General features: G+C 31.0%; 1 protein-coding gene across 3 annotated transcripts in view; it reads left to right on the top strand.

Moving 5' to 3' along the window:
- The window catches only part of brun (trafficking protein particle complex subunit brun), a 91,024-nt gene that overhangs the window by 74,731 nt on the left and 559 nt on the right, over nt 1-15,734 (top strand). For all 3 annotated transcript variants that reach the window (XM_075360996.1, XM_075361014.1, XM_075361006.1), the window contains exons 19-22: nt 2,280-2,422; nt 8,219-8,375; nt 10,316-10,505; nt 14,232-14,461. In XM_075360996.1, the coding sequence (XP_075217111.1) occupies nt 2,280-2,422; nt 8,219-8,375; nt 10,316-10,505; nt 14,232-14,461 (720 nt within the window). The remainder of the gene's footprint in view (nt 1-2,279; nt 2,423-8,218; nt 8,376-10,315; nt 10,506-14,231; nt 14,462-15,734) is intronic.

Here is a 15,734-nt window from a genome sequence, read left to right on the forward strand (position 1 = left end):
GAAAAACAAAGACACAGAGTTATGCGACAACCTCATTACATTAAAGAATGATATTGCGCAGATCTATATAAATTATTTAATGATGTTAATTTCCAGCTTCAAGGCGATGACTTGTACTGGATTAAAACAAAAAATGTCATTGCTGCTTTGGTAGCCAAACTGGTATTACACAAGAGAAATATTGGCAGACGTGAATTTAATAACTTCCCTAATTTGTCAGTAGTATCCTTCAGCAATGACAACTTGCTTGTTTACTGCCAATACTTGGAGAACCTCCATACTGATTTCAAAGAATGATTCCAGGACATTTTAATTATGGACATACCAAACTTGGTGTTGGATTCCTTTTCAAATGTCAACACAGCAGGATCATCCCAGTTAGAAGAACAACTTATAGAACTGACAACAAATGAAGAAATAAAAATAAAATTCAAGAAAGGTTACCAAGAATTTTGGTTGTAAAAGCCAATCCTGCAACTGTACCCTGGATTATGGTCGATTGTTCAACGATTTCTGATTCCCATCATCATATTTGTCTGAACGTGGATTTAGTGCTGTAGTAATTCTGCTAACCAAAAAGAGAAATCGGCTGCATGTTACTGAATGTGGTGAATTATGGTAAATTATTAAGTAATTTTGAGCCTGATATTAACATACTCGTTAAAGCACATCAGATTCATCCTTCGCATTAATGCAAGTGTAATTTTTCAATTGAAAGCTTTGTTTTAATTATTGTGTTGTTATATTGAATATGCTGTCACTGTTGCTTTTATATAACTATGTAGATATAATTTAATTTTTTTGAAAGCAATTTTAACAAAAATACTTTCAAATATGATTAAATAATGCAGTTTAATTGCTCTCATTTAAAATGTAAGTTTCAACTCAGAAATACAATGTGCCTCATTTAAAAACAATAATTGCAAATGCTGTTTTTAAGAGTGCATCTTAAAAACAGCAATTGCAATTATTATTTTTAATAGAGGTAAGTTTAAAAATGTTGGGGGTGCCAGAAAATCCTTGATTCTCTATGTGGGCAGCAGGCGAATAAGTTTTGAGAGTCATTGTTCTATGTAAAATTTTAAGGTGTATAGGATTGAATGGAGGAAAACTAGAATAACAGGAAATTTTTTTAGTTAAGCACGTAAATGTGAGTATGAATATAAATATTGAATATTGAGTTAAATGAATCATATATTTGAAAAAAATTTCAGAATACAGTAAGAAAGATAAGGCTGACATATTTTTCGATGAGTCCTACATTCATTCAATGCATGAAACAGGAAAAGGCCCGTTTGGTTTTTAAATCAGACCAGAAAATAAAGAACTGTCATAATGACATGAACACATATAACTATAATGAATTAAAAGTCAGTTGATCAGAAATGATGAAAATTCACTTTTGTTTAGATAATCTCTATATCATAACAAAAAAATACATCTTACTCTAAATCTGAATATTAAAAAGATAGTGCTCCTGATATGGATAAGCGAAAGGAACATTCCAATGAATGTTCCAAACATTCAAATCTGAAACTGTGTTCAAAGCTGAACTTAATAAACTGTGAAAATGAACATGTCTCAGTATGAGAAATATTATTTTGATTGAGTATAGGAACAATAAGGCCATACATAAAATATTGGCTCCCAGCTACTCCAACCTATATTCATCACAAATGTAACAGATGAACCTAAACAAACTGAAAGAAATGTTTGGATAGAAATTTAGAGAAGTAAAGTTTAGAGAAGTAAAGAATTTTGTGTTGTGTATCATGTTTTGAAGGTAGAAGATGGGTAAGAATGAGGGGACAGTGCTATGGAAATTCAACTAAAAAGGATGACAATAGCGATGAAGAATCTGTCATCTGAGGGACATAAACTCTATGACTCTCATAAGACTCTAAATAGACTAGCTAGGCTATAGCCTATGATGGAAAATTTTTGAAGACAAATTTTTTCGATGGCCACTAAAAACTGAGTATCAACTTCACCAAATTTCATATCTCTCTACTCGGTTCTCAGTAATGGGCCACATGGCAGCAGCAGCGCTGGCCGGTTGTTCCAGCTATAGGCGGCACATTTGTAAATCTGCCTCTGCTGAGTGAAATTGGGAAATCAAATGAAATGGATAGGATTGTTAAATTATCTTTACACTTAAATTTTAAATTGTTTTACATTGATACTTGTATTGTATATAACCGAATATTATATAAGGATTAGTAATATTAATATTGTTCTTTACAGTTTGACTTTCATAAATATGATCTTATCTATTCTAGACTATAGACTGCCAATTAAAAGTGCGTTATTCAGGAGATCCAGGATTGTCTGGAGGATATTGTCGTGTATCTTCTATTGTGTTGCATATTGATATCATTCCTTCAATTTTGGTTACAAATTGGGATGTACTTCCTGCTGATACGTAAGTTATTTTGTTTTTATAGTTACATTACTTAACATAATCGATTTACTATCGGTATATATAAAATTGTAGAAAATACTTCCTCTGTCATCTGATTCTGGTGATGTGTGGAAACTGGTTTATTAAATATACTTCAGAAAAGTTGGCATTATCCATACTTTGTTTCTATCTATTTTACAAGATGCTACTCCTTGAGATATTCCTGATGTTGTAAAACATGCAATTTATAGTTACAATAAAAACATTTTCTTTTAATAAAGAGTGAACATATCGTTTATTCTTGAGAAAAATACTAATTCTTTTTCATTGATTTGATTACAGTTGTTGCAGTTGCTTTAATTCTTATCCCCTTAAAATTTAGAATGTATTAGTAGAGATAGGAGAGAATAATTATTTACATAGTACAAGGGTTATTTTTTTTTCAAGGTCCAATCGGTCGCGAAATAAAAACATGCGCAAAAATCGGATAAATCTTTGTGCAGCGTCTCTAGTATGGCCATCAATCATGCCGCGTCACTTCGTTTAGTTCTGAACACATAGCTAGCACGTAAACATGTCTACAACAATAGCATCTCCCGCCAAGTGTTAAGTGCATGCGGTAATTCGATTTCTTCAGGCTGAGGGGTGTAATGCAGCTGAAATTCATCAACGAATAAGTAATGTGTTTGGTGAAACTTCAATGAGTGACAGCAAAGTGCGACAATGGTGCAGGAACTTTAAAGCAGGATGTGAAGATGTTCATGATGCAGGTGGTCAGGGAAGGAAGCGAGTGTCAACCGATTATCTCGTTTAGCGAGTCGATGAGGGAATTTGAGAAAATCGTCGGTTCGCAATTTCTGTATTGAGTGATTCGTTTCCTAAAATTTCAATGTCAGCTCTCTACACCGTTGTGAGTGAGAGACTTCAGTACCGCAAACTGTGTGCGAGATGGGTTCCCAAGATGCTGTCTGACCATCACAAAACAATGAGAATGGACGCCTCCCTAATGTTTCTCCAGCGCTACCACAATGAAGGAGAAGATTTTTTGAACAAAATTGTCACAGGGGACGAGACATGGATCCATTTCAAAACTGAAGAAACAAAAGAACAATCCAAACAGTGGATGCATTCTCATTCTCTCAGTAAACCAAAGAAGTTCAAGCGAACTTTCTCCAACAGAAAGTGTATGGCTACTGTGTTCTGGGACTGGAATGAAGTTCCCTTGGTGGAATTCCTGGAATGTGGCTTGACCACTACGGCCTCATACTGCGTGACTCTTCAATGTCTACGAAGGGCAATTCAGAATAAGTGGAGAGGAATGTTGTCATCAGGCATTGTCTTTCTCCATGGCAATGCTCGGCCGCACATTGCAGCTGTAACAAAGAAGCTCCTGCAGCGTTTTTATTGGGAAGTGTTTGATCACCCACCATACAGCCCAGACTTGGCTCCATCGATTTTCACCTCTTTGCTCACATGAAACGCTGGCTAGGAGGACAACATTTTGGCACAGACATTGAGCTGCAGACCAGCGTAGAAACATGGCTGAAAACACAGGCTATGATGAGGATATTGGAAAGTTGGTACCATGCTACGACAAATGTCTAAATCGGAGTGGCAACTATGTAGAGAAATAGCATAACTATGTAAGAACTTGTTACAAATAAAAAATTTTTTATTTTCACTGTGGTTTTAATTTCGTGACCGATCAGACCTTGAAAAACAAATAACCCTCTTATATGTATGATTAATACATAACTCAGATATACATCATGTGTAAGAGTCTGTGAATATGTACACGTAAATTCTCCTCTGTAGTGAAATTGGCTAAACTGATTTGTTCAGTTTGGTGTGAAAATGTTGAGAAGGATTAAACTGCTATTATGTTGAGGTCTCCACTATTTAGTACTGTTTGTTTTTTTGTCTTCAGTCATTTGACTGGTTTGATGCAGCTCTCCAAGATTCCCTATCTAGTGCTAGTCGTTTCATTTCAGTATACCCCCTACATCCTACATCCCTAACAATTTGTTTTACATATTCCAAACGTGGCCTGCGTACACAATTTTTTCCTTCTACCTGTCCTTCCAATATTAAAGCGACTATTCCAGGATGGTTTAGTATGTAGCCTATAAGTCTGTCTTTTCTTTTAACTATATTTTTCCAAATGCTTCTTTCATCATCTATTTGCGCAATACCTCTTCATTTGTCACTTTATCAACCCATCTGACTTTTTAACATTCTCCTATAGCACCACATTTCAAAAACTTCTAATCTACCAAATTTTATAATTTGGTAAAATTTAGTACTGACGAATAAATTATGTGCTTGTTTGCTTATAGCGGTCTAAAATACTATTTAGTAAAATACTAGTTAGTAATTTATTCTCGGTTTGGTTATTTGATATTTTTATTTGCATGTGATCTCATACTTTTATTTAAAAGAAAACCTGAATTATTTATGTTTTCACGTTAGTTCTTGTAACTAATAAGAATTTAAAAATATATATTTTGTTTTCATTTATTTTACTTCAGTAAATATTTTTAAATCTTTGTTCTGCATCAATTTATTCATTTTTACTAGAATCCCGGCTGAGCCAGAAAACTTTTAAGCTTTTGGTATCTTTGCAAATTACATTACATTATTTTGTTTGTAACTGAAAATTACATTACTATTTAATTCGGATCATCTTATATAGATTTTCTGTTAATATTTAAGTGTTCTTACTTTACTAAATCATGATCCTTCTGTTTCTGTGTAGCCATCTTTGTAATTTATAACTTGTTTAACTAAGCTACTTGGGGAAAATAATAATCAGTGGGTCTAGAAAGATTGATATATTTATCTAACTTTTCTATAAAACATCCCTTATACAAATCAAAATTTTCTCACCATTCAAGAATGCTTGAGTTGTGTGACCATCTTTTTTTTTACTTTTTGCCTACTTTTTCTCTCTTATCAGTTACACTTCTCACATACTTCCATTTCCGTAGCTATTCTTCTTCAATCATTACTTTAAATATTTTTCTTAATCATGTTCACTACTTCACATTTTTCAGTTTAAATCTTATCTCTTATTGCTCTTCATTATTCAACTTATTGAAATAGTGGCTATTTGCGCGCTAACACAAACAAACGCACAAACAAACAAACAAGCACGCACGCACGCACGCACGTGCGTGCGTGCGTGCAAGTGCGTATATATATATATATATATATATATACACACACACACTTGCACGCACGCACGCAGTATGCCCTGAAACAAAGAAAAATAGGAATACATATCTATCAATAGTAAAAAAAAACAAACCCAGTTCAATTCTGCTCAAAATCAATTTCAGCTCAGTTCAGTTTTTAATCTGATAACACAGGCAGTTTAAGAGAAGATGTAAGAGATAGGATGAAACTAATCAGCAACAAATAAAATAATTTGGATTAGTAAAGAGTTCACTAATTAATTATTTATACTTAAAAAGCCAAGTGTAACATAAGCAAAAAAAAAAAAATATATATATATATATATATATATATATACTGTGCCCCCTGGGTCCATTAAACTCATGGTTGTGAGAATAATAATGATAAATAAAAATTAAAGCCTGTTCAATTTATAAAAGCTATCAGTGTGTTTTAATTTCTTCAGAGCAACAGTTTGGTCAGTACAAGACCTGAAACGTTTAGTGATCTGAAGAACGCAGGATTCAAAATAGTCAGCCTCCATCTTAAAAATAGTAACTGTAGCTGTTTACCCATCCTTTGTATGGGTAAAAATATATTTCCCACGGTTCTTAGCATTACTTGACAAACACCACAGGAGGTGGCTGTACTTTCTCATTTAAAAAAATATTTTTTTTTTTCTATGTTTTTAGTCAATTAACTGGAGGCAGGTCCAGCCAGTTGCATTGCACATACAGTAAACAGTGTCAATGACTGGGCTGATTGAGCCACCATCGCACCCCTTAAAAAATTGAAATTCAAAAAACCTGAAAATGATTTCTAGATATTTATCTGAAGAGTATTTGCAAGCCCAAATTGAGTGAATATCTCATTTAGTATCGTCAGAAATGGAGAAAATTTACAATCATTGTTCAAAATATTTTACCTTGCTTCACCACTGTCAAGGTGGAATTTTGAAAAATTAAAAAATTGGTTGTTAGATATTCACATGAAGATTACACACACCAAAATCAAGTTTATATCTTCGTTTGTTACTGAGAAATTAAAAAAAAGAGAAAAAAATAGTAAAATTTGTTGTTACTCCATTTTAACCCTTTAAACTCAAAATTTCAAAAAATCGTTTCCTAGTGTGCACATACATGAGAAGAATATGTTTACAAATTTTCATCAGTTTGTCTAAAATAGTCTTTGCTGGGCATTGGTTATGAGTCAGTTAGGACATGTTGTTTTATATATATATATATATATACTAGCATCCCTGTCGCAGCTTCGCTCGCTAAATATGTTTGCTTGCCTTTCCTGTCACAGTCAATTGGTTTTTTTATTTTATGTTTTTTAGTTAAGTAACCCAGAGGTTGGTGCAGCCAGTCGTGTCATATTCAGTAATAATGGCAGGGTGTTGGTAGAGTCATTGTCGCACTTCTTAAAAAAGTAAAACCCAAACACTGTTTTTAGATATTTTGTCGCAGATGTTCATCATGCTGTTCTCGAGATTCTTTTCTACAAATTTCTGCTGTTCTGATTCGTTGAGCTGCATTTCTTGCTGCAATTTGTTCTTCCGATTCACGAGCTCTCTTTTTTTTTTGCATCTTTGCTACACGCATTGTTAAGGGTAGATTTTTTCCGCAGCATTTTACTGAAATTGAAATAAAAATTGATAATATTTATTATTTAAATAAATAAATTAGATCAAAATTAATGAATGAATTAATTAACGATTAACAGATTAAAAAATCAAAATAAAATACAAAAAAAATAAATAAAAAGCAAGCAAAAAATACTTACATGTTTTTGAGGTGGTATGAAGATTAATAGACAAAAAAAGTTATTTATAAAGTTTTATGTTATTATTATTTTTCTGTTAAAAATTATAATAATATCCAAACGATACACTACACAATTATAACACAATACACAGTATAATTATAAAAATCATTCACGAAAAATAAAATAGTACGGTTATGTCGTGAACATAAACAAATATGATGTGGAATAGAATGTATTTAGAAATTGAAACGCCATCTACCGGATGTCTACATAACCTAGATGTCCAACGATGTAGAGAGTTGTATCGATGAATTAACTTACACTGCCATCTATTAGGAATTCATAGAACTAACCAATAAATACACACTGTTGTCATATAATAAACATTTAATTTGCAATAGCAAATATTGAGGTCAATAATTGAGATAAGAACTATCCTATCTTTTAAGTTGGACCAAATTACAGATAGTTACGAAATTTGATCAAAATCGGTTCAATAGTTTCAGAGTTTATCATCGTGACATGAGATTTTTATATATATAAGATATATACATACATGAATTTTATAGAATTATAATTTTTAAAATTTTACTATTTTAACTTTTTTGAATTTAAGAATTATAATTATAATTTTTTCAGTAACTGTCAGTGATAAGTGGCATACTGCAATTTATCAATAGTTAATTAAAATTTATCAATTTAATTAAACAAAAAAAAAAATTAATATTATTTTAAATTCAATTTATCGATGGTTAATGCAAGTTATTATCGATGGTAGCAATTTATGGATGGTTAGTAAAAGTTTTTTTATTTTTTCTATTTTGTTGTTGTCATTTATATTTAAAAAAAATATTAACTTGCAATTGGATTTTTCAGAAGTAGCCAATTCTATTTGGTATTGGACATAGCTAACATGACAAATCAAGAGTTAGAATTAAAATACACAAGTACCAAGAGTATATTAATTGAGGAGAATGAATCTTGCAGAGTTCCAATACCTGTAGAAAGATGTCCACTTTCAAAAATAGGAAAGGTAAGGGTCTCGTTTCATTTTTCTTAAAAATCTTTTTTACTTTACAGTTCATTTGATATTATTTTAACCCTTTAAATTATATATCATTTGATATTATTATAGGCCTAATTTTAATTTGAATGGTATTAATCTTATTAAATATTTTAATGTGTTTGTGGTGAAACATTTTATGAACTTATTAATTCCGGTTTTATTTTTTTATTATTGTTTATGAAAAATGTGCTTAAAATGCAATTTTTTATCATGTCATATGGTAAGTTGTTATAATTAATCTAGTTTTATCGAGATGAATGTTTGCCTATGGATGAAATTTCAGTTGTAATTGCTGAATAGAAGGATTTTTTATGCGTAGAAGTATTGTTTAGAGACTTGTTATTTGTAAAAGCTTGATAGTTGATGTGCTGATGACATGTTATTTACAAATGACCTTCACTGAAGTTAAGATTCAAGTTTCCACAAAATTAATGAAATGACTTATTACTTTGAAAGTGATAGTTTTGTACATTTAAAAAATGTCTAGGTATTACATATGAATTGATAAAATTAATTATTTCTGATCAATGGGGGTCAGATAGTTTGAAAACCGGTTGCCCATAATTTTATTGTTTAATCAAATGCACTGTCTAATGTTGTTAGTAATAAATGTATCATTGTGTAAGTAATAAATGCTATTACTTTTGACTCTGCTTTAAAAAAGTTTAGTGTTGCACTTGTTTTTAGTAATATAAAATTATAAGGTTCCTATGCACAGTTAATTTGTTAAAAATTTAATTTTAGTGATGACCTGAAATTAGATTTTGGGCAGTTATTCTGCCTGCTTTAAAAAAATAAAGGTAATGAATTCAATATTGTTATAGTAATGGTGATGGTGATGTTAATAGTGTGTACAATAAATAAAATAATAAATGTGTCCATGCGCTTTGCGCATGTGTATCATTAAATTGTCTTTTCACAAATGCTTCTTCAGTTAACTTGATTTCTATTTTCAAATTCTTAGTCTGTGTTTGGAATCCTCAGAATTCTAATAGTTATTATTGTTATCAGATATCATATGATCAAACCAGACTCAAATAATGTTGCTGTCTTACATTTTTTTTCCAAACAATACAAATGAAAATATGTATAATTGTAATAAAATTGGATTAAAAAAAAAATAAATACTAGATGAACAAGTAAAAAAATACTACTTCTGAACAAGTTATATTTACCAGATTAGAATACAGGTTGTGGACAATCGAGTCAAGGTCAAATAAATATATTTTCACCAAGAATATGGCATATCAACTTTTTTTTTAATGAAATAAGGCACATACATCAAAAGTAAGCTTGGTTGTGAATAATTGATTTTGAAAGTGAATCGAATCACACAAGTGGTTCATTAGCTATTATTTATTTTTTTCAGTACAATCCTGATGATTGTAATTCAATTTCTATCTGATTTGCAATTTGATTTATTAATGCAATAGAAATAATTTAATTAAATTTTTAAATGCTGCAAAAATTTCTCCATGAATTGAGTGAAATCTAAAGCCAGTCACTGAGAATCTCGGTCAGGTTTGGAATTTTGGAAGCCAAAAAGGGCCTCTCTTAGTGGATTTTATGGAAAAATCATGAAAAGCAAGAACACTGTTTGTAAAAAATAAGGAATATATTATATATATATATATATATATATATATATATGTATATATGTAAAATAATTTTTTCTTTATTGTTTTGTGATCAGTCAGCCTTTATTTTACTTGATATATGCTTTAAAGGTAAATACCTCAAATAACTTAATGGAGGTATCTTCTATCTTTTTTCACAAACAAAATTAAGAACATAGTATAGCATCCTTTCATTCAGTAATTATTAACTCATTTTGTTAGATTGTAATATCTTAATTTTACATTTTGTAAAAATTCTTATTGTTAATTAAAAATATTGCATTTTTACAGTTTTTTGAGACTGATGAAAGTGCAAAAGATCTGGCTGAATTAAATGCAGCATGTAGTGAGCATATTTCGTCTCTGGTTGAATTGAAATGGAGCCTAACATCTAGTAATCATATGGGAGAAGCTTCACTTCAAGGAATTACACTTTCTTCTGAAATGCTTGATCTTGTTAGAATGTCTCCTATTAATTGGGGTATGAATTAACTATTATTAAAGAATAATGATATTGTTTAAAAATGTTCTTCATCAAAGAATCAAAGTATTTATATAACAGTAGAGAAAAAATTGTTTTTGAAGGGTTTTAGATTGAATTATAGCAATATTAATTTAATTACTTTGTGATTAACCTCACAATTATTTGTTAGAAGAAAATATTTAATAACTTTTGTCCAATTAGTGTACCTCTTAATAATTTACTTTTATATTTTTTGATTTTTTAAATATTTAAAACACCTTGATCATTTTTTAATTTAGAAATCCTTTGATACTGAAGTATGATTGATTTCACTTTGTTCACTTTCACACCAACAAAATGTGCACAGGCAATGTCAGTATTTTAGTCATTATACGAGATATTATAGTGTCTGAATGACTACTATTTCAGATTTTTATAGTTATCAAATTTATAGTATGAAATTCATATAATGCATAAATGCAACATTTAGATATATTATAAAGTAGCATACCCGGCAGTGCTTTGCTATTGCTAAATTTTAGTATATATATATATATATAGATTAAATGAACACAATTGAAAGTTTGACAAAGCATTAAAGAACTGAACATTATGAAGTTCACAAAATTTTACCTTTCATTTTATAAAAGTCAGAATGTAAATAAATCCAATTGGCAAAACAACAGCACTGCCTGTCAGATTACAAACTGACTACCTGTCAGAAACATTGTAGTCAGTGGAAAATAACTTTTTAACGAAAAAAGATATGGCTGTATAATCATCACAATTAATACTAAACATTAAGAAACTTTCAAATCATTATGGAACCTCACAAAATTTAACCTTTCACTCTATAAAAGTCAGAATGTCAATATCCAATTGTCAAAACACCATTACCTATCGAATTTAATGCTAACTACTCTCTAAACACAGTAGTCGGGTCAAAATACCCTTAACTTTCTTTCTACTGGTCAGATCGAGGATTTTAATAGCTTTAAACTTTCTCCAGACAACACAGACCATTTTGCAAAAACCCGCACTTAAATCGGTCCAGTAGTTTTTTAGCCTACAGCAGACACACATGCAAACATTGCCTTTTATGTATATAGAAGAAGAAAGACTTTTTATTCATTTGTTTGTTTTGTAAATATTTTGACACTGGCACCACAGCAGGTACAGTTTTTGCAAAAATTTTTCTTTTCATGTAACTAATATATATTCTGAATGTGAGCCAAGTCGGTCCATAATACAATTTTTCAAAATATCTTGACCCTAGGGCCACCTAGCGGATTCAAACTAATTCAGAAACATTCTCAGGCATGCGCACAACAACTCACCAAAGTTTCATTGCAGTTGGATGAATGGTCTAGGAATGCATACGGGGCAAACAAACAAACATTTAATTTTATATATATATAGAAGATCTGATAACCCACATCAGGTGAAAAGGATTTCTTGCTTTCACACTTTTATCTATTACTGAGCGAGGCTGTGGCTTTTTGAAAACATTAACTATGGAGCCAGATTTTCTCAATTCAGTATATGTAAATGTCAAATGCTAGGTATAATACAAATGTTACATGTTATTTGTTTATACGAGTTGGCCCAAGATAAACAAACCCAAAGCAAATGAAGAACACATGAACTATAAGGTGATATTGTACAAGTAAATGAAAGACGAAAACCTACTTATGTGGATTCCTCCACCTGTACAGGTATTGCTGGAAATGTTGATCGCCATGGTCCAGGTGCAGTTTGGCCCAATGAATCACATTCAGTGCGACTTGCTGTAACTCATCCTTTGGATGTCGGTGATGGCATTGTATATAATCTGTTGCAGTGTGTTAAGAATTCATGGATTTTTCTGGTAAACCTTGCCCTTCAGGTTGCCCCACAATTAAAAATCACACTGGATAGATTAGGCAACCATGTAGGCCGTAGGTCCTTCAAAAGAGTCCTGTCAGGTGTGAAAACTGAGTGCACTGCTTCCAAGGAAGCATGTGCTGTCACGCCATGCTTCTGGTAATACATGAAACATCATTCATCTGGCATCAGTTGCTCTATGAAGGGCTGGAAGATATTGGCAATGTAACTTGCTGAGTTTACTGTGTCAGAAGAAAATGGGTCCACTGATTCTCGTACCCAACGTAGCGCACCACACCCCAATCTTTACATCATGCACTTGTCATTTGTGTTTTCAACAGACCAATATCATGAATTTTGCAAATTAATATACCCATTGAGGTGGCACCATGTCTCGTCCATCGTGAAGTAGATGTTTGGATTGAGTAAACCACTTTCAATTTCCTGCAGTAACCATGTGCAATACTGTGCATGTTTATCATGGTCTATAGGCTTTAACTCTTGTAAGGCCGTGGTCTTGTATGGCTTCAGGTTCAGTTCCTTTAGGATGCGCTGGTATGTTGATTTTGACACTCCAGCCTGCTGCGACAGATGCTTCATGGACTTAGTGGGGCTCTGCAACATTTGCTGGTGAATATTTTCCTTCTGCGCCTTTGTCCGTTTCACACGTGGGTATTGATGCTTCTTATCAAGCACAAATTCAGTTCGCTCAAACTTCTTTATGAACTCATGTATCGATGAATTGGTGGGTGGATTACTGTTGAACTCTGCATGGAATTTATCTTGCACTCCTTTGATTGATCTGCCGTGTGCATATCTTGACATTGAATATCCTGGCTTCCATCATCAGTGGCATATTCATGTCTCTGCACTGGTGATTGGCTTTATCTCAAGTGCCTTTACTTCACATAAACAGGTAGTGATCCCCTGTCTTCTGCGCTCTTCTCCTTTCGCTGTTCAAGGTCAATGTTTGTCACAGCTTGCTGCATGGCATACTTAATTTAACAGTATTTAATTACTTAATTTAACAGTATAAAACTACTGATATTCTTATCAATTGTAAGCATTTTAGTCGGTGTATTACATACTGTAGAGAATGTAATTGTTAACATGTTTGTATAATTTTTATATTTCATTCCTAATGTGATGAATTTTATTGCTAGTGAAATATTTTATTGTTTTCAAAATTTTCCTTGAAGATAATTATTGTTCTACACCAAGAATTGACCAATTCATGAAATGTAATATTGCTTTACTGAGACTATCAAATCTTAGTAATTTATTTGTTGCAGAAAGATATCAAGCTTGGAAAATTCCATGAATAATTTTTTTCACTTAAGTTTTATTGCACATTTATACCCATTTTAATTACTTTTTGAAGTAAATGTGACTTACATTTTAACTAAATCTATTTCTTTATTCAAATATAGTAAACTTGAACAGTCTATTTTCATTTGTAAATTATAAATATTTAATGTAATTTTTTTTATATAAATAAAATAATGTACTTCATAATGATCCTCCTAAGTGAGAAATTAACTTATTAATTAGTGGGCTTTAATAACTGCCAGTCTTTCTAACTCTTTATATTATCATTAGTTTTAAATGATCATTATACCAAATATAGCCATTATAATAAATAAATATCAAAAATAGTAAGTAAAGAATGGAAAATAATGACTTATGGTTGTTAGTGGTTTATTATACATAGTTTAAATTACAGGTGGTAGTAGGTAATGATTGTCACAGTAATATTATTAAAATAATAATTGAAGCATATAATATTATTTTCTTATGTAAATAATTTATGTTTACACTTTTTTTACTGTTTTACATAAAATTTTTCATTCAGTTATTCAGAGATTATTTTATTTTTTTCAGAAGTGTTACTAAACTCAAAGCTGGTTAGGCCTGAAGTGCAAACTGATTTAACAAGTAAAATAGGACAGTGTTTACAGCTTGGTATCCATGTATACAATTCTTTATCATGGCCTTTGCTTAATTTGGAATTAAGTGTTCAGTTTTTTCAAGACCATCAAAACGGTATAAGTAATTATAATTTGGATACAAGATTAGCTACTGCAGGGGCTACACAAGTGCAGTTACCTCAGGTAATTTTTTTACATAGTAAGAAATTTCTTCACTGACAAACATTACTTATTATCAAGTAACTTTAGTTGTGATTTATGTTTATGACTATATTAAATTAAATAATAATTGAACCCATGAGAAAACTTTAAAGTTTGAAAGAAATAATAAAATCTGCATGCATTGCGAAGGTAGTTTCCACCAAATAGAGAGAAGAGTTGCTCTGCCAGAATTTACATAAAAACTTGCATTTTTGAAATCAGAAAAAAATTTTTTCAGTCATCTTTTTCTATAGTTTTCCTTCATAAATTAAGCCTGCCTAATAATAAAGTATAATTTCAAGAAAAAGGACTTGTATGATTGTGAAAACTAGGCAAAGAAAGTGAAACAGTAACTTTTACAAATTTCTATTAATATTTCACTTGTGAGATTTACCATATGTGAGATATTTTTGAAACTTTCTGCTGCTAGATTGTCGTAACATAGCAGACCAACATTAGAGAATGTGAAGATCTCTCAACGTGTGAATATGAAAAAATATTATAGCTTCATAGGTAGAGGTGAATATGGTAGCTTTACATTTTTCTTAATTTCTTAAAGGAACAAACAAAAACACAACTAACTATAAAGTGTCCAGAAAATTAAAACTGAATGATATACTCAAATTGAACTTTTGCTTTTATAACTATGATTCATTGACAATTTAACACACCAATGCCATCAGATCATGTGAAAGAACATATATTATTAATATGCAACCTATCACAAACAAATGAATGTAACAAAACATTCATTAACTGTTTCCTACAAAAAGATATATGTCACTCAAAACATGAGTAAAAATTTAAACATATTTTGATAAAACTAGAAAAGCTGATTACAAAGTAATTTCCAAAGAAAAGACAAAACAAACCGTGAACTGCTAAATACATCTACCAATTTAAGCACATGTTCCAGCAGTGTACAACTAAATTGTTGTTACTAAATTAACCTCTGCTGTGGATAAAGAGGATAGAGCATTAAGCAAAGCTGCATTGAATACATTTGAGGTGATTTGTTTCACCTCATAGAAACAAATCACAAATATGTTATCATTGATATCAAACTGAGTATTCCTTGCATCTGCAAAAAAAGGAATTCAACTCGGTTTTAACATTTTAAATAAGAAACAGTCGGTGTACACAGTTGTGTACGTCTTTATTATTTGTGTATGTTTTATTAAAGATACTTACAGATATACATTTTAAAGACACTTAATTAAAGACAAATCCATGTGTATGCATTTAGTAGAGGAAT

The sequence above is a fragment of the Lycorma delicatula genome, chromosome 1 (assembly GCF_047948215.1).
Source record: "Lycorma delicatula isolate Av1 chromosome 1, ASM4794821v1, whole genome shotgun sequence".
Lineage (NCBI taxonomy): Eukaryota > Metazoa > Arthropoda > Insecta > Hemiptera > Fulgoridae > Lycorma > Lycorma delicatula.